Source organism: Ctenocephalides felis, unplaced genomic scaffold, assembly GCF_003426905.1.
Source record: "Ctenocephalides felis isolate EL2017-DRISC unplaced genomic scaffold, ASM342690v1 CF-g0.4_SCAFFOLD_00845, whole genome shotgun sequence".
In the NCBI taxonomy this organism is placed as follows: Eukaryota; Metazoa; Arthropoda; class Insecta; order Siphonaptera; family Pulicidae; genus Ctenocephalides; species Ctenocephalides felis.
In genome coordinates this window covers 35408456-35427199 of record NW_020536999.1, presented here as the reverse complement: position 1 = coordinate 35427199, position 18744 = coordinate 35408456, and the positions used below count along the sequence as shown (strand labels likewise).

Sequence of the window (18744 nt, the reverse complement as noted above, 5' to 3'; positions counted from 1 at the left end):
AGGTCTTCATCATGTATCATAAATTTATTATTATTAGCACAAGGATATTTTCATAGATTTACTTAATAAAAATACATCAAATTTGTGAGTACCAGTGCTGTTCCCAAAACATGCGTAGATGGAATTTAAAAAAAGGTCACGTAATGCCGACAGTTCTAGTTTATTCAATTCAATTTTTTTAATTTTGACAACGAGCGTTACATATTTTATTATATCAACAGTCGCTTTGATCGTTTTCGTAAATTTTTGATGAACGTGTCAAATCAATTAGCTGGATGAATCCGCGCGTTTTTCATTAGTTTTGGAATCGGTTTACGCGCCCGGCATACGCAGAAACGTAACCCTTTTGCAATACGTTAATGAATCATTTATATACAGCGAATCTACATTCAACCCACATCAAATCCAACTGGAATATATCAAACCGTTCACAATTAGCAGAAATCGCGGTAATTTGCCTGGTATGTTGATTTGGTAGAGTTAATGCACTAATGAGAATGTGACATAGTGAAGTATGATCGTGAGTTTATTTGTAAAAGACTAAACGTAAGATTTTTAAGGGATAATCATATGAACGTATTCGTATATGAATGTTCGTAAGTGCAGCTGTTAAATTGCAAAATCTTTGTTAAACTGTTTAGCTGATATTAACGCTGAACGAAAATAGAAACCTTATGATTAGCCAAAATTTTTACTGCAAATATATTTCTGTGTATTTATATACTGTAGACTGAATATTTTTATTACACATCCCAATTTCTATATTTTTAACCAAAATTTAATATTAGTGTATTTCTTGTTACCAAATTAGCCAAAATTTTGACTGAAAATAATTTTTATATATCCATATACTAAAGACTGAATATTTTTATTGCACATTCCACAACCTACAATTTTAAACAAATTTTAATATGAATTCTCGATAAATATCATTTTGTATTCTGCATATCAAAAATCCTAGTTCAACGATTTTTTTCGAAACTAGATCAATAATGAAATTTTATAAACATTTAAAAAGTTTAATTACTTATGGTAAATATTTTGTTGATTTAGTTAATTTTTGTTGATGTTACTTTTTTATCATTTTATAATATTAAACATAATACAACACTCTACGTTAAATATTATTTTTCAGCTGCATTAGTTTCTATTCTATTTTAAAAAGTTTTTTTTTAATTTTATCCCTTCAGCTTTAAGCAAAACAAAGAATGGGAACTCTATTATTTATAATTCGTTTTATAAATATACGTATTCGTCATATATCGTAAAACTGGTTAAACTTTTTCTTTCGGTATACATGCTTTTAATTAAAATCTGTCATTCTACGACATTGTTTTGAAGTTATAATATGACTCTTTGAATCGATGGCAATGCAATAGTTGTCCAATTCAATTTTGACTAATTACCTATACTCGAAGTATTTCTTGACTTTTTTATGATCAATGCAGCTATACTCAAAAAAGACGATTTTCACTTGAGTTTACATTTGAGATCTAACCCCCCAAGTGGAAATTTGACATCAAAGCTGCCTGATGCCAAACCTAGCCTTGGAATCGAACCAGCGAACTAGAGACTAATTTAGTCTAGCCCACTGGGCCCTTTGCTAGTTTTTTTTATTGTTACGTAAAACCAATAATAAAACGTATAACAAAACTTATATAAGTGTCAAATCTCCATATTAAACAGATAAAGAAATTTGCTAAATTCATGTTTATTGCATTCACGAAAATTTATCCACGTCCTTTATGACTTTTGAATTTATATAATTATGCGTGTTTTGTACTATTTTTCAGTTCGTCTATTATAAAAGTTCATGTAATTCGTAACGGTACGTGCTACATAGGAGTCGTATCGTCTTTAAGACATATTTTCTACTCGAGACGGGATGCGTCTGGCGAAATTTTAATCTAGCAAAGTGTGTACTTCTGTTTTATTATCGAAAAACCTCCTTTCCGAAAAAAGGGAGATGTAATATTATAACAATGACACAACTCACCCGAATGCGCACTGGCTTGGTGCATTAGTTTCCAGTACTTGTTCGTATTCGCGAATACGCCGCTGGCACCTGCGAATAATCCAATGTAATCAGACATGTGCCGAGTTATCGAATACAAAAATAAAATCCGGCCTTGTTAGAAAGCGAGCTAGAAATCAAGTTGCTGACATTTTAAATATCAAAAAATAATATTATTTTTAATACCATTAAATAAGAAAAAAAAGCTGCAACAAAAAATATATATCGATACTCTATGCCCTAATTAATTATATAAATTCATCAAGCGCCATTATATTTTTTTATTAAACTGGAATCATAAAAAGTGATGATATCTCACAAATAATTGCACAAGATAAAACTTGTTATATATCACACTTATAGTTGTACTCATCGATCTAATTCTAAAATACTATCAAAGAAAAACATAAAATGACTAACGGTTCGAGATTATGTGCGGATTTATTCCTTGACACTATTTTTATTTTTTTACATAAGTTAATAATATTGAACTAAACTAATTATATTTTATAACTGAAAAATGAAAAGGATACCTTTTTATCTACATGTGATATGTGATATTCAAAATAGACAATCAAACCAAATTTTGAAAGTAAAGAAAATATGGCAAAAATTGAATTATTTCATTGCATATATATTTATTTATATTTGAGTGCACCACTATTTTACCCTTCTCAAAAACGTTTTCTTTTCACATTGAAAACATTAACGAATTAGGAATGTAACACATATTTTTCATTTGTAATTTAGTTATATATATATATATTAAAGTTAAATAATATTTTTATAGTAAAAATAGTAAAAGTATAGTATAGTTAAATATTTCAATTTTTAAATCTCCTTATTTTCTAAAGTATTACCAGCGCTGTGACCACCACCCCTTGGAATCTGTGTCATGAGCATATTTTCCTTTGCCTTCGTGTTTTTCGCTTATTCCAAAGAACAAACAAATATTTATCACTTATATATACAGTCGAGTTTGTTTTATTTGCGTAAATCAAAACAAGCAAAAAATACTTGGAAAAGTGTTTTGAATAGTCGATGTATTAAAAAAGGTGAAATGTGTTTAATTTTTTTTTCTTTATATTACATATTTTTTGTTAAATAATCATCATAAAAAGGTTTGTACAAAAGAAACACACCAAATAGCAGTCAAATATAGTCGTACACTTAAATTACGTGATTGTAAATATGAAAAAATTAAACATATTTGTTTGGTTTCGGTGGTATAATTTTTTCCAAACTTACCTAATAAATATGTTGGTATTTATGAATTAAGAGAACCAATTTTTGGTTTTTTCAAATATTATATTTAAGAGCCGTTCGTTAATTACATGAGGCTTAGAGTTGAAAAAAATCACGAAATACCGCGTTAGAGAGGGCTAAGTAAGATATCGCGTGTAGTATTTCCAAAAAAATTTGCCATTTTTTCAAGGTACTAAAAATATACGTGATGGGTGAGGGTGAAGTTTAATTTTAAATATCACCACGTAACACCAAGGGGGAAAAGAGTCCAAAAATCCCTAAAAATCGATCACGTGATTAATAAAATCATCCCAAAATTAAATTATAATAAACTATTAGTTTTGGGTATTGTTGCTTATGAGAGTGGTGTTATCTATCTTTCGCCCTTGGATATTTTTACCCGGTTGAGTTACAGTAGGGGTTCAAAACTTTACTTCACTTACATATAATGTTTTCATATCTCGGCATTTTGATCAGTGTGTTCTAAGATAGCGTGCAAAATATATTATAATCTGAACTTCAATGAATATATTATAATCTGAGTGTTAATAATGTCATCGAGATAAATTCATATGATGCCATTGCATTAGACAGATAAATAAACTTTTAAAGATTCACTTACCGGCGCCCAAAGCAGCTCGAATGCAAGAAGTCATAGTCGATATATCAATAAGCATTCGCGGTTTATGTTTATCGGTGGCATAAATGAAAGTATCGGCCAATATCAGATGTCCTTCGTTGTCGCAGTTCTGTACCACGATGGTACGACCATTTAGTGCCTTAACGACATCACCTGGTTTCATGGCCAGACCGCTGGGCATGTTCTCGCAAAGGGGTATCAGGCCGGTTATGTTTATCGGTATAGATAGGGCAGCTGCTGCACGCATCGCTGCCACCACGACTGCACCTCCTGGAAAGAAATTATTTTATAATCATTGTGATACAAAATATTTTAAAAAACGTACCATGCATAAAAATTATTTCAATTGGCTGATTGGCCTCAATTTATTAAGATCAGAAAAATATGCGTAATATGTTTAAATAGTACACAAAGCTTTTCGAAATGCGCCATTTTTAAAATAGAGAAGAGGATCTAGGAAAGTTTTATCCAACCAATTGGTGATGTAGCATTACTACATGGCATATTAAAACATAGTTACACCAGTGACTATTAACAATAGATGAGTTCGTGCGCTTTAATATTCATCAGCCGCATGAATATATGGCACCGATTTATACCTATTACGATTTCATAAATTAACTATTGCATTGCGGATTTATGGTCATCATCATCGACATTACAGCGTTACAGCATTGCATCCCAATTGGCAATAGTGATTCACTTCATTGTTAAAGTACCATGAAATTTAGTAAACGACATTGTCAATCATTCTCTAAAAGCGTCAAGGGATATAATATGCTAGAAATATTGTTTGAATTTTAAGTTTATCCTGATTGATTTTGACTCTACATTGATTTTATTTAAAAAAAATAATTTTAATACTACAACCCTATCAATGATCTCATTTTAAATCATCTTACCGGCAACACTTGCTCGATACTTGTCCATATTATGGCATTTTTTCAAATGTAATCCGCCTGTGTCGAATGTCAATCCGGTTCCAACCAAAACAACTGGTTTTTCTGAACCGCCACCACAGTATGTCAATTCAAGGAATACTGGAGGTTCGCATGAGCCTTTAGCAGCCATCAAGAATGTATCCATATTCTGATCTTCAATCCAATCTTTATCGTGGACTTCTACGTTAACGCCACATGGGCATAATGCGTCAACGGCAGCCTTTGATAATAAAAATAATGAACTTATTTTTATTTTATTACCTAAATCTTTTCTATATAAAACTATCAAGTTAAGTCTAATAAATCTATTAAGTTATGGCTTAAAAAACTATCTAGCTTAAAACTTGTTTTATTTTAAAATATACTACGAAACTCAATCTATCAATTAACGTAAACATAATTTCTAAATTGTCACTATAAAGTTATTTAACCTGTGCAAAAGATGTTGGGTTTAATTGATTAGCTGGCATATCACATAATTTTCTTGCCAAATTTTGGGCCTCTGCTTTGAAAATGCCGCGTGTCCACCCACAAGTATCTTGCGAATCATATAACTCCAAGTTGGGTACTGGACGCCAATTGTTTTTATGCATGTTTTCCTAATGAGAAAATAATACAAATATAATTGCAATATGCATTTGATTTTTAATAAGTCTTTTATTCACTTGGAATCTCCAAACTGCTAAAGTACCACCTTCCGCCGCTTGCTCAGCATGATTGCACATATCTTCAATGTAGATCGTATTTATTCCTGAAATAGGTGATTCAAATGAACATAAGTATCATTGTTGAGAGTTTTTTTTTAGTTTCTTCTATATTATACCTTCTTTGCGAAGTTTTGTTGCGCCAGCTCCCGCTGCTATCCTAACATTTTCTTTGCCTAAGTCGTAGCTTTCGACTTCACAGTATCTACAAAATATTTTTAAAAAAAATATTGGGTTTCCATGAATGGAATGTTCAACATGGAACAATGTGATGAGAATCATAACAAAATGGGAATATTATGTATATGAAAGGCGCAAAAAAATCCAAGTCAATTTTCGATGCAACTTCGATCAGTATGTGCTTTAATTTCTAGCAAAATCAAAAATTATTTTTTCTACTCACCCTATTCCTTCTTCGCCTAGACCGACTAAACAAACAGACCAGAACTCTTTATCGATATTGTTCATAACTGTTGATTTTCCGAGTTTTAATCCTCCGATATCATCGAGTAATTGTGTCAATTTGCCGCCGATCCGACAATCAAACTTTTCGGCGGCTTGTGTGAGTTTCGGCTTACCACAGTCATTAGTATAAACTCCTAATACCACACCTATATTTTGAATATTTTGAAAATGTTAGTTTTAATTTGTATCCATATGGGTTATACTACTGATGTGCTATATAAATATTGCAATAATAATAGGTTGTCAAATATCTCCCTTCCGCCTTTTTGTATTATAAACCAAGAGCAAAAAAGCGGAAGGGAGATATTTGACAACCTAATATAAATGGGAACGTAATGATAACAATTTCAACAGGTAAAATTATATTTTATAGTAAATTGCGGTGGAGGAAGAAATCGAGTTGAATAGAAATAGGTCTTGTTCATTTAATAGTGAGGCATTGGTACAATCTATCATCAAAGTTCTATTTAATTTTTTTTATCTATAATATTATTCAGTATTAAAACATAACAAACATATCATACGAAGTATAATCTGTATAATATACGAAACTTTCACGGAGATGTAATCAAAACTAGCATATATATATTTCATAATAATTAGCAAATTTATGGTATCTTTACAATATGTTTTACACTTTAAACGTAAACGTTAACTGTTTTAAACTTGTTACTATAAAATTAACTAAAAGATAAAACGTAAAATTATTTTATGTGAAGCATAGCATAAGTTATATAGAACTACTATAAATTAACAAATTTTTATTCATTTTCTTCATTTATATCTAAATTAAATTGATTCCAAGATTGATTGTACTATTAATTTGGGTATGTGTTTTTTTAAGTTTGCTTTAAAAACGTTTTATATGTAATTTTATCATTTCATATAATTGTATATAGTAATATATTATGTGATATAACTGCAACTGTAAATTTATAATTAATTTTGAATCATAAGTGCTGTCAATTTATAAAGTGATCTATCATCTTACCTTTTCGTCCTGTTTCACAACTACAGTGTCGTATTGCATAAATTTGCGCAACTTTAAAATTTGTGAAAATTGTTCGTACAAATATGCCTGCCATTTTTATACCCCCAAATATATTATTAAAATAAATTAAAATTACATTATACAATTTTGAAACTAAAATTAAAACAAAAATGATTTTGTGTTGATTTCAGTCACAAACAAAATAATAATGAGTGTACTATGTTCATCACTGAATTGTCAATTTTTATTAAACAAACTACGTAGAAAATGAAATTTTATTGAAATCGAATAAAAATTTTATATGCCAATTAAAATGTTTATGATTATAAAATCGCATTACGGAAAAATATTAGCATGTGAGATTTTGAATGAATGGCGTTTTGTGTTACATAAATTAAATTCATTAGTTTTGTTTTTTTGTTATTTGTTGGTATTACTACGTTAATAACGTTATTATTGTTAATCCGCAAAAATCAACTAATATCAGATAATAACGTTTAACAGCACAATTTTCAATAATATTCGAGCATATGTAAATTTAGAGAATAATTAACATGAATTATATGTCAATATTCTATATGACTGGTCAAACTATAGTTTAAATTAGCACTAAAACTTTTACTATCACATTAATCGATAATTGTTTAATCAATAATTAATCAACAGGTCGCTAATATTGTGTACAACATGAGGTAACAGTTAATACACAGTAAACAAACAAATAGAACAAAATAATAAACTAAGAAATACATAATAAAATTGTGTAGTAAACTCTATTATTTAATTTTTATTTTATTACTTTATTTTATTTGTTTGATTATTTATTAAACAATGTTTTTAAAATTTGTGCATTGTGTTTTTTCCTGGTTTGTTATGTACTGATATTTTTATTTGTTATACATCTAGTACAATTTCTTTAAACTTTGTAAAATGTTATTTAGAATTTGTTTAAAATTCTGAATGATGATACACATACAGCGTCGAAACGTACATAATAATTAGTTTATTATTTATGACTTCATATTTTGATTATTTTGTTGCAAATAAACATTTCAAGAATATGTTTCAATATCAAAGAATCTAAAGTTTATATATATATATATATATATATATATAACATTATTTTTTTGGGCAATACGTCGAATAAAAATATAAATATTTTTTTTTTAACGGACTAGTTTCGACACTATGTCTGTGTCATCTTCAGCAAGTTCTGTGAATTATAATCTTTCGGAAATTGGAAAATTCTAACAAGTATTTATTTATTTATATTTATATTTTAAATTTTTGGGCTCGCCCGTATTAGGTAAGCGGTTAAGAGCGAACGGGACTTGTTTCAGAGGTCCCGGATTCGATACCCGCTTCGAGCAGCCTGTTGTCAGGCAGCAGTGACAACAATTTTCACTTAGATATAGATAGCAATATGTTTCCAAGTGAAAATAGGCCTTGCCCGGCATTGCTGCACCAATAAAATGTTAGCCCTATTAGATTAATTCTAATAACAAAATTATCAAATATAGATGGATTAACCATTGGGTTATCATCTAAAAAATACGAAGTGAGGAGAAGTTCCAGCCCAACAGCTCATAGGACGTAAGGTTCTGATTGCTGTTAAAAAAATATATATGAAAAAAAAATGTATTAGTGTTACATTTATTGTATTTTCTCTAATATTTCATATAAATATTCACAGAACTTGCTGAAGATGACACAAACATAGTGTCGAAACTAATCCAATATTATTTTTTTATTTATATTTTTATTCGACGTATTAGCCAAAAAAAATAATGTCACATACATATCAACGTCGAAACAGATAGAATCAATATATATACATATATATATATATATACGTGTGTGTATGTATATTTGTGTGTGTTTATATATAATTTAGCCAAGTAGTTAATCGGCAGAGACCCCTCACAGTCGACACTAATCTATTATCCTTCAAGGTGTCTTGGATTCGGAAGAGGGATTTGCACATTCTTACCGTTGGCATCTTGACTTACACGAATGACCAGCGTTTCCAATCACTGCACACGGAGGGTTCAGACGACTGGACGCTTCGTATCACTTCACCCCAGCCGAAAGACAGCGGCACCTACGAGTGCCAGGTTTCCACGGAACCCAAAATTAGCCTTGCCTACAGGTTGACCGTGGTCGGTGAGTGAACAGATATTTTTAAGTGGTATAGATTATTTATATTATATACTAGCTGACCCGGCAAACGTTGTTTTGCTAAGTAAGGTATATTCTAAACAATTTCTAGAGAATCAAAAATATCAATATTTTAAGTGTATAAGGATATTATGCCAGATGGCAAACAGGTTTAATGTCTTATTTTAATTTTAAATGTATTTTACAAAATAATTACACTTTTAACTAATGCTAAAAAACTACCAACGGAAGAAAATACCTTTATTATGGATTTTCAAAGATTACAGATTATCTCCAGATAGCAAAGTCATAAGAATCAAGGTTATAGCTGATTATACATCTATTTCCCTTTATTTTTCAATTCCTTGTTAAACAAAGCTTAACTTTACTTTTTTTGTTTTTGACACATAGCTGGTGGACCTTTTTAACCCCGGACCTTCATATATTACTATCTATTCTTCGATAAATTCTGAAAAATTATAACTGGGGAAATGTTATTCGGCAAAATGTCCCTTTGATCGATAACAAATTTAGGTTTTGAATTTTAATAACATAAATAAAAAATAATATAACCTAGAAAATGTTTTATAAATACTAATGAGTATACAATTTTACAAATGAGATCTTTCAGATCACCGTGTTTAAGAAAAATATGATTTGCAAAAAAAGAGTGCAACAATGCCAAAAAGTGCATTTTTATATTAACATTTCAAAAGAGTTGATATATTGAGTTTCTAGTAACACTTGCGGCTCGTTTACTAACGTTTTTATATATAAATAAAACTACAAACAAAGCTACTTACTACAATTTAACTATAATTAAATAATATTCACGTAAAATATCTTATTGAACGTAATTGAACATCATCTGTCAAAAACGTTTGACATTTCACGGTTAGCAACCTTCCATTGTTTTATTTAGATTACGCTTCTACAAAAATTTTCAAATTAAAAATAAAAAGTTTCTACGCGGATTTGAAATAATTTCTCACCTTTTGGACTTTCTCTGAATTGGCACGAATTTTTCAAGACTAAGACTGGCCAAATCGATTCAGCCGTTTTCGAGTTTTATTCGGACATTTGAAAGAGAGCTCCATTTTTATATATAAGATTACAATTTTATTCAGTTTTTTATTCCAAGCCAAATGTAAAATATCAATTATATTTATTTTCCTTTGTGAAATTTCAGATATTTTATTTATTTTATAAGATAGGGCGGAGCACAAGGTCCAATTTTATTTGAGCAATTATATTGTGACAACCAAACCAATTAGATCACCACAAAAAATACATCAACAACTATCTGACTATGTTCAGTAAAACTCCCAGCTAATACATAATCGTAAAAATGTGTTTTTTGCTGTTTTTCAAAAATTTGTCACCTGGCTTTTCTAACCCCATAGGCAAAGTGAAATGGGACATCCAGGAGTAAAGAGCTCCGATGTTTTATTTTTAATTTTGAAGGAATTGTACGAAATAATAATTATTTTAGTCTACCAGTGCAAAATATAAATACTTTTTTGCAGAGATAAAAATAATAATCTTCAAAAGAATTGAAATAACTATTTTAGTAATCAAATATTTTACCAAGTATTTTTGCACCTACGCATTTATAAAAATATATTTTATCTTTGAAACTTTTCTCAAAAGTGAAGCATATTTATATAGTCGAAGCGTATACCAATATGATATGATGCTGAACACGAAAACTTGAAAGTAAATTTTGGTGAATATAGCGGAGTATAAGTGATTTTTTAAATGGCTAAAAAGTTTAAAAGAGAAATTTAATATAGAAGTAAATAAAAAATGGTTGTATCTGATGAATTATTCAGATTATTCTTATCATAGTTAGTATTTAGGATCACCGTGGTTTACAGCTTGGCGGTGACTATTTAAGTACCGTTTAGTTTTCTGTAAATTGTAATATATTTTGTATGTACAATAAATGAACACAACTGCTACTCGGCAGTGCTCAAATTATATTTGAATTTGCTTGGCTTCGCGAATTTGCCATGTTCAATAGACACAATCACTACCGCATAATGAAATCTATAGTGCTCCTAGTTTTGACGATGAATGCTTCCAAATTTAGATGCCTCAATTGCAATATGTTCGAATTATATACATATATACACATATTTGAATATAACAGCAGTATATACATTTTATCATTACTACTCAAATATTTATCCCAGACTTATTTCTATATTTGACTATAAGATGTTCATATCGTTTATTTATTTTCAAAAAGTTGTAAAATAAACTATTAAAAGAATAGATTTTTTATTTAAATAATTAACTTTGGATTTATAAAACGCTATATGACATAATTTAGTAAACACATAAAAATTTGCTCCATTGAGAATAAATTTGAATATAATAACTTGTTTTATCAAATTTATATAGTGTTAAAGTTTATATTTTATATAGAAAATAATTTATTTCACGCATAGTTTGTCGTATAAAATTCTAGATAATATATCTAGATCTAATATAAATAAATCAGGGTTAATTTATACTTTAAGTGCTTTCACATTTCGTATTTTGAGGTGTTTTTTGATAAAGAATTACAAGTTTGATCGATTTATTTCATTTTTTTATAAATGATTTGTGAAATGGAGAACGTAAAATTTTAATATTATACAAGAACTGGTTAATATTTTCAAAAATCAATCATCAATGCTGCATGTGGTGGTGTTCCTAATATCTTTATTATTGCTAATTATGTTAGTTATTTGTTATTATTATTATCTAAATTGTTATCATTATTATTATTATTATTATTATTATTGGTACTACTATTATTATTATGTTATTACCTTAATAGTTTGGACAAAGCACGCTCAAATTCGAACTTTGATCAACAATTTCTCTTAAAAACAAATTTGCGGCTTGGTTATAAATAAATATATTTATAAACTTACACTTTTATCACATTCACTAAATCGAGGATTTGCTTTTCTGCATTTCAGTATCAAAAGCAAGAATACTAGGCAATTCGGAGCTGTTCATTAAATCCGGAAGTGACATCAATTTAACATGTGTCGCCTTACAAGCACCCATACCTCCTTCATTTATTTACTGGTATCGAGGAGGAAGAGTTGTCAATTACTCACAAAGAGGAGGTGAGTAGTAGCAATTCTCTAAAATTGCCCACGCAATAATGGAAAACTTTTAAGACCAGTCTTTGGTAGCAGAATCTATGTCTAAGGATTAAGATTATATTCATTATATTATTATTATTATTATTATATATATATATATATAAGCGTGTGGATTCCACATTTAATAGTCATAAGCATATCCTGAAAAATTTATCTATTGATAATAATATTGATAGCCCTAACATTATTTTCATCCAACTACGGAAAAATCTATTAACTAACTGGATAGAGAGTACTTTAATTTAATAATCTTTTCTATTATTTAATAATATGTTTATTCTTCAATATCTTGAATTTAAACATTTTCATTCACATTTTTTTCAAACTAAAGTTCTTTTAAATATGAAATGTTAAATTAGTGAAACTAAAGTACTTTTAATTCATAAATATTTTCTACAATTTATAGTTTCGTTCATATTTAATGGCGTGATTTACTACGATAGCATTTATTGACGATATTGCATAAATTTCTTCAAAATAAGATTTGATACAATTGCAAAATATTTCATAGATCTATCGTGAAATGAACATTACATATAGAAAATACTTATTGATAGAATTTTTGGCTATGAACCATTTTTTTGGGATTCTCATGAAACAAGAACCTAATTCTATATTTATTTCAATATTTAGTATTTGTACTTAAATTTTAAATCTGATTAGGTATAAGTGTTCTGACTGAGCGGCACACAAGGACCTCCAAGTTGCTTATTGCCCGAGCTATACCAAGCGATTCTGGAAACTACACTTGCGCGCCTAAAGGAGCTGGTTTGTATTTTAACATTTTATTTAAACGTAATGATCAACAAATCAAAACTGTTCAATTAAAATAATTTTAAAATTATTTGACTGGTTTGTATTTTATCATTTTATTTACGCGTAATGATTAACAATTCAAAACGGTTCAATTAAAATAATTTTAAAATTATTTGACTGTGTAATATAATTATACCTTACCGCAAAACGATAGAAAGTACATATTTCTGTTTTTGTAAAATTAAATAAATATTTTATATTTCTATATTACGAAATTCAAAAATCTATTGAATACTGAAAAATGTCTACAGCTAAGAGTAAGCTGCATTTTGCATTAAGGCAAGTTGGATGAACGCTTTTCAAACAAGCTTATAATATCTGTAACTCATCTGTAACTATAATAATATAAGCCAACTTATTTAACCCTTTGAGGACGGGACAGTTTGAAGTAAACCGTACCGTCGCGCCGAGCTCCTACTCTGTCATTTAAAATCGTCGACATATATTTCTGGCACTCTACTCAAATTCTAGCAATTCGACTCGTTGTAATTATATACACAGATTTTCCACAGGATAAATAAAATGTTCATTTATTAATTAACAATTCAGTTTGGTTTATTAACATTGAGTTTCTCAGCCATCGACATGTATTTTGGTTGGACGCATATATGCGTTCCTCGGCTCTAACAACTGCCCTCGCCGAACGCATATATAAGTTCTTCGGCCAATTTGATGATTTGCGTAAAACATATATATGCGGGGCTCGTTCTTAAAGCGTTAATAATAATAATACATTTCATTCTGCTTGGTGCTCTAAAAACGCGAAATTGTTCACAAAAATAAAATATTATGACATGTCATATATCATTTGTTTGGTTCGGATCCCTAGTCTACTACGATCCCACAGTATAAATAATGGACTTAATTAATAAGAAATTATTATATTAATTTATTAGTGATTCAAAAGCGTAGAACATCATAATGTGAGCAACATAAAAACTTTTATTATACATTATTGAAGATCGCACACGTGCCAAATACACACACAAAGTATTTTTCAAAAGCGCGTCCGAATAATCTATATTTTATTTAGTTACATAATTAAATCAGTAGGACAATAATATTTTGGTAGAATATTTGAAACTATGTACTCTATAGCCATGCAGATTCATTAAAATAGTCGTTTTTTTTTAACAACCAATTACGATCTTTGTCCAAAATTATTCAGCATGTTTCCGAAGTAATATGTTTCGAATAGTTTCTGAATTCTTAAAATCGATTCAGAATTTTTAGCTAAAACGCGAACGAAAAATTTTGCACTTTTTACACGCATACAAACTCATATACTTTTTTCATATTTGGACTCATTCGATTCAAAATGGCTTGAAACGTCGATAAAATATAAAATAAGCAAAGCGGATTTTTTTGGCAAAAACAAACTTCTCCTTTGAGAAATTAAAAATGTTGCTCTTTTCGTTTCGTTTAAAGTCGTTTAAAGAAACGACTCAGCCGATTGTTGAGAAAATGATAAACTTTTATCAATTTTGGTGTTAAACAAGTCAAAATGATTTGAATAATCAAGAAAACATAAAATTAGCAAATCGGATTTTCTGTCGAAAACATAAACTTCTTCTTTGGCAATTAATTTCAATGTTATTAAGCATTCATTTTTTTAGATTCAGCAAGCGTCATGGTGCACGTGCTGAACGGTGAACACCCGGCGGCCATGCAGCACGGCAACAACAGCTGCGGCGCCTGCAGCAAGTGCAAAGTCAACATCGTTTTACTGTTCGCTCGGAATGGAGGCTGTTTTATTTTCTTACTTCTGACGCATCGTAGCGTCTTAAACAGATAAAACATCTTTGTTTATTATTAACATAAATAGGATAGTTTTCTATGCGTGTCCACGAACATTTAAGTGCGATCCTACAATTACGACATTTGTAATAAAGTAACATATTTGTAAATTCAGATACGTGTAAATAGTAGCGCATTATATTATTATTGTGACTTGTGAATATATCTTGATTTATATAATCAGAACTGTGAATGATATGTGAAACACATTTTGGAATTGTATATACTAGTTATACTATAAATTACTATATAATAGTCATTGTGTTACATATTATTTAGAAAACTAATATATATCACTGTTTAAGAGATATCTATTGAAATTATGAAATTACAGTTACATTTAAATTATATGTTACAAAGTTGCTACTTAATTATAGAACTTCTATATATACCACAAGCATACAAGACAGATGGTGAATGCTCGTTTAAAATTTGACAATATATATATATATATATATATATATATATATATATATAAAAGTTTTTCTTTTGAAGGTTTTCTTTTAATTTTTACAGTAACAACACACCTGTTTTCTTTTACTTTGAAATATAAGACTTAATTCTCTGACAGAGTCACCGATTTTGTTTATAAAATTAATTGTTTAGAGTTTAGACTGTGACGGTGAAAGTTCCCAATAAATCAGCATATTTACAACTCAAAAAATTCAAAACAATTTAAAACAATGTTTTCTGAGCACATTATTAACTTCAAACACTCTTTTAATACCGACCATCCCATAATTTTAAATAAAGAAAAAAATGTGGACCTTAGAAGATTTTCCGAATCTTGTTTTATCTTTTTAAATTCAAATTGTGTGAATAAACGCAGTTCTTCTTGCTTACTTTCAGAAAGCTATCAAAATTTAATTAATGTGTAAATCTGATTTTCTACTACGCCCCCACACACACTTGTCGGTCGCCCGTTTCTCGTGTTCGTTGCGTTTAAAATTGGTTATTTCATTTACCTTTTTTAGTTTTTTTTTCAAATTGTTTTTGTTTCATATATATTAATTTAGAAATATTAAAATATTAATAAAAATCACTCTTCTTGCACTAATTTATTAAATAATATTAATTTTACAAACGTTTCGAGATTAGGTTTGTCTCATCATCAGTGTATTACAATCTAAAATTTAAAATATGAAAATCTAAAACAGCACTACTTATGTGTTAGCTTTTCCAACTTGTTCTTCTTATTAAATGCACGTGCCATACGAACTGTAAGCGGCTGAAATCCTTTGACTGACTAGGCTAACACATAGCGCTTTTTTAGATTTTTTAAATTTTAATTTATAATACACTGATGATGAGACAAACCAATCGAAACGTTTGTAAGATTAATATTATTTAATAAATTAGTGCAGAAAAGATAGTGCTGTTTGCTCATATATATGTATGATTTTTAAGATATCCAGTTTTAGGTAATGTTTCGTCCTTTCATTTTTGTGATTTTTTTTTCTGGGTAATGAAATGTATAAGTTAAGTTAAGGATTCTTTCACAAAAATGCTACTTGATGCGTAGCTAAATGCATGAAAAATTACGATGTTATTTAGTTCTATATATTTCTCTATTATTTTTGTTATAATTCAATTATAATCATACGAATGCATATATGTTCAAGTGTATATACGAAAATATTTTTTTTATTGTATAAGCGTTTTGTGTGTGTATGCAGTACTGAAATACAGGCAAAGGAACATATGATTTGCGTTACTAGTAATTGCTTAAAACATAGAGAATACTCATAAAAAATCTAATAAAATTGAATATAATTTGAATACATTAATATATATTATATGTATATGTATGTATGTATATGTATATATATATATATATATATATATATATATATATATATATATATATAGAACTGCATGTGTAAATACTAAAGCATTTATTACTTTTATCACTTAGTTTATACTATATGAGTATATTTTTATACTACATATTATGATTACATTTTAGTAAAGAACAGTGCTTGTAGTTTGTAAATGGAATGTATATGTATATCATAAGAAAAACTAGATTTCGGAATAAATATATGTCTAGAATAGTTGACAATGAATACTTGATATTATAATGAAACAATAATAAAATATACTAAAGAACTGTATGAATGAAGTTCATTATTAAATATTTACATATGTATATATAATTTCAGATTAGAAATTTATTATCATGTGAATGATTTATTGAAAAAAAAAGAAAAAAAACTACACTTATGTAGGTAAATACAAATAGTTGATATATTAATCATATTGAAAGTGCATTTAAATACCAAATAAATACGAAAACCATTTTTATGTGCTTTGAATACTTTAGTAAAACACCGAAATTAAATTGAACAAATTTTTTAAATTATTTTAATTGCATTATAATTATTATTATCTAAATAACAAATATTGTAACAATAAAATTTCAACTAGTCACCTGATGTTAACATCAATTTAAATAATATTCGTTTTGTGCATCATAGCATTGAAAAGAACTGCAACGATTCTGCATGAATGCAACAATTACTTAAATTCTGTTGACCAACATTGTAGCCAGAAATAATAATCATACTAAATTTGTTTTTTATATCAATTTATAATATTGCAGGTATGCAAAAATTCCATAATCCATCTATTATACTGAATAAACATTTCGAAACAAATTATACAAAATATTAAAAAAAAAACAATTTAACTATTATTATAATTTGTGCACAGATTTACAGCATGTTTACAGCAACAGTTTAATTTTTGATTGAAGATTTTTTTAACAAAAATTGGATAATTTGAACCAAAAATAATAACAATACACAATAATATAAATTGTAGAACTGATTTAAGCCGCAGAAACAAACATATTAGGATAATGTATCAAAATATAATTTATTTACATTTTAGCAAATGTTCGTTGTATATATTTAAATAAAATACAAATTAATATATTATACATTAATCATTTAATAGTATTGTACTGATCTTCTTTAAAAATGAAACCCTTTTGACGTAACTCAGATTTTGCTGCTGCGATTTGATTTTGCAATTCTTTAGCTGCTTCAGGACAATCATTAAAAGTGAATACACCATAAAGAACTGCTGAGACAGAGTAAATCTGTAACACAATCACTTATTGAGACTTATTCATAGCATCTTCTACAGTTTTATTTACTTACACCAAATAAAAATATAAGAAGCAATGGTAAAGGTAATATCAAATGAAGCCAGTCATCAAGAAAAGGTATGTGAAGTGTTTTTGTAACAATACTACTCCATATGCCCAAAACACAAGACATAACAAATGTCCATTCTACTAACTTGGTCATTTTGCTATTCTAAAAAGAATTGAAGTTAAAATAATCTGAGACCCTAGACTTTCTCATCTGAAAATGTCATTCTCTCACTACCAGTAGATTCTATTTGGTTATCAGAAAATATCGTGATTTTTCTGCAATAAGCATTGGTTGGATTTCAAATTGGATAATTAAGGAAGATTATTAGGTTATCAAGACTATGAAATTGCTGATGTCAATGCCGATAAGAAAAACATATTGTATGTATGAGCATTGCCTAAGAATTTACACACCAAAATATTGAAAATTAAAAAATTCAAATTTTCTCAAATATGACTTAAAAATAAATTTTCTTCTAAATCACAATTATTTAACGTCAAATGTAACAAAATAAAGCTTTGAACGCCTTTTGAAAGCTTTGAACGAGTTTTGACACTGCATTGTGCTGACCGCTGTCAAATTTGACAGCGTACAGTTCGCCGAAAATATCTGGTGGCGGCGTGGCAGCATCGCGCCAATTTTTGGGTCC

The 18744-nt window shown here is 28.5% G+C and overlaps 2 protein-coding genes across 2 annotated transcripts in view; one reads left to right on the top strand and one right to left on the bottom strand.

Annotated features, from left to right (window-relative positions):
- LOC113375830 (hemicentin-2-like) overlaps positions 1–15132 on the top strand; it is a 378080-nt gene extending 362948 nt beyond the window's left edge. The window contains exons 3-6 of the mRNA XM_026615779.1: positions 8953–9163; positions 12130–12282; positions 12985–13089; positions 14754–15132. Coding sequence (XP_026471564.1) covers positions 8953–9163; positions 12130–12282; positions 12985–13089; positions 14754–14932 — 648 coding nt within the window. The 3' untranslated portion in view covers positions 14933–15132. The remainder of the gene's footprint in view (positions 1–8952; positions 9164–12129; positions 12283–12984; positions 13090–14753) is intronic.
- A 2714-nt stretch (positions 15133–17846) lies between these two features.
- Positions 17847–18593, bottom strand: LOC113363719 (dolichol-phosphate mannosyltransferase subunit 3-like). The gene is made up of 3 exons (XM_026606203.1): positions 18330–18593; positions 18099–18257; positions 17847–18037 (listed from the first exon to the last, which is right to left on the bottom strand). Exons 2-3 carry the CDS (start codon positions 18246–18248, stop codon positions 17882–17884), a joined length of 306 nt encoding a protein of 101 aa, XP_026461988.1. The 5' UTR covers positions 18249–18257; positions 18330–18593; the 3' UTR covers positions 17847–17881.
- Positions 18594–18744: the final 151 nt, after the last annotated feature.

Bases quoted from the DNA above. Each gene is read 5' to 3' on its own strand.
- LOC113363719 (XM_026606203.1), bottom strand. From the start codon at position 18,248: ATGACCAAGTTAGTAGAATGGACATTTGTTATGTCTTGTGTTTTGGGC. The intron at 18,038-18,098 runs GTAAGTAAATAA...ATTGTGTTACAG, and splicing joins TTCTTATATTTTTATTTGGT to ATTTACTCTGTCTCAGCAGT.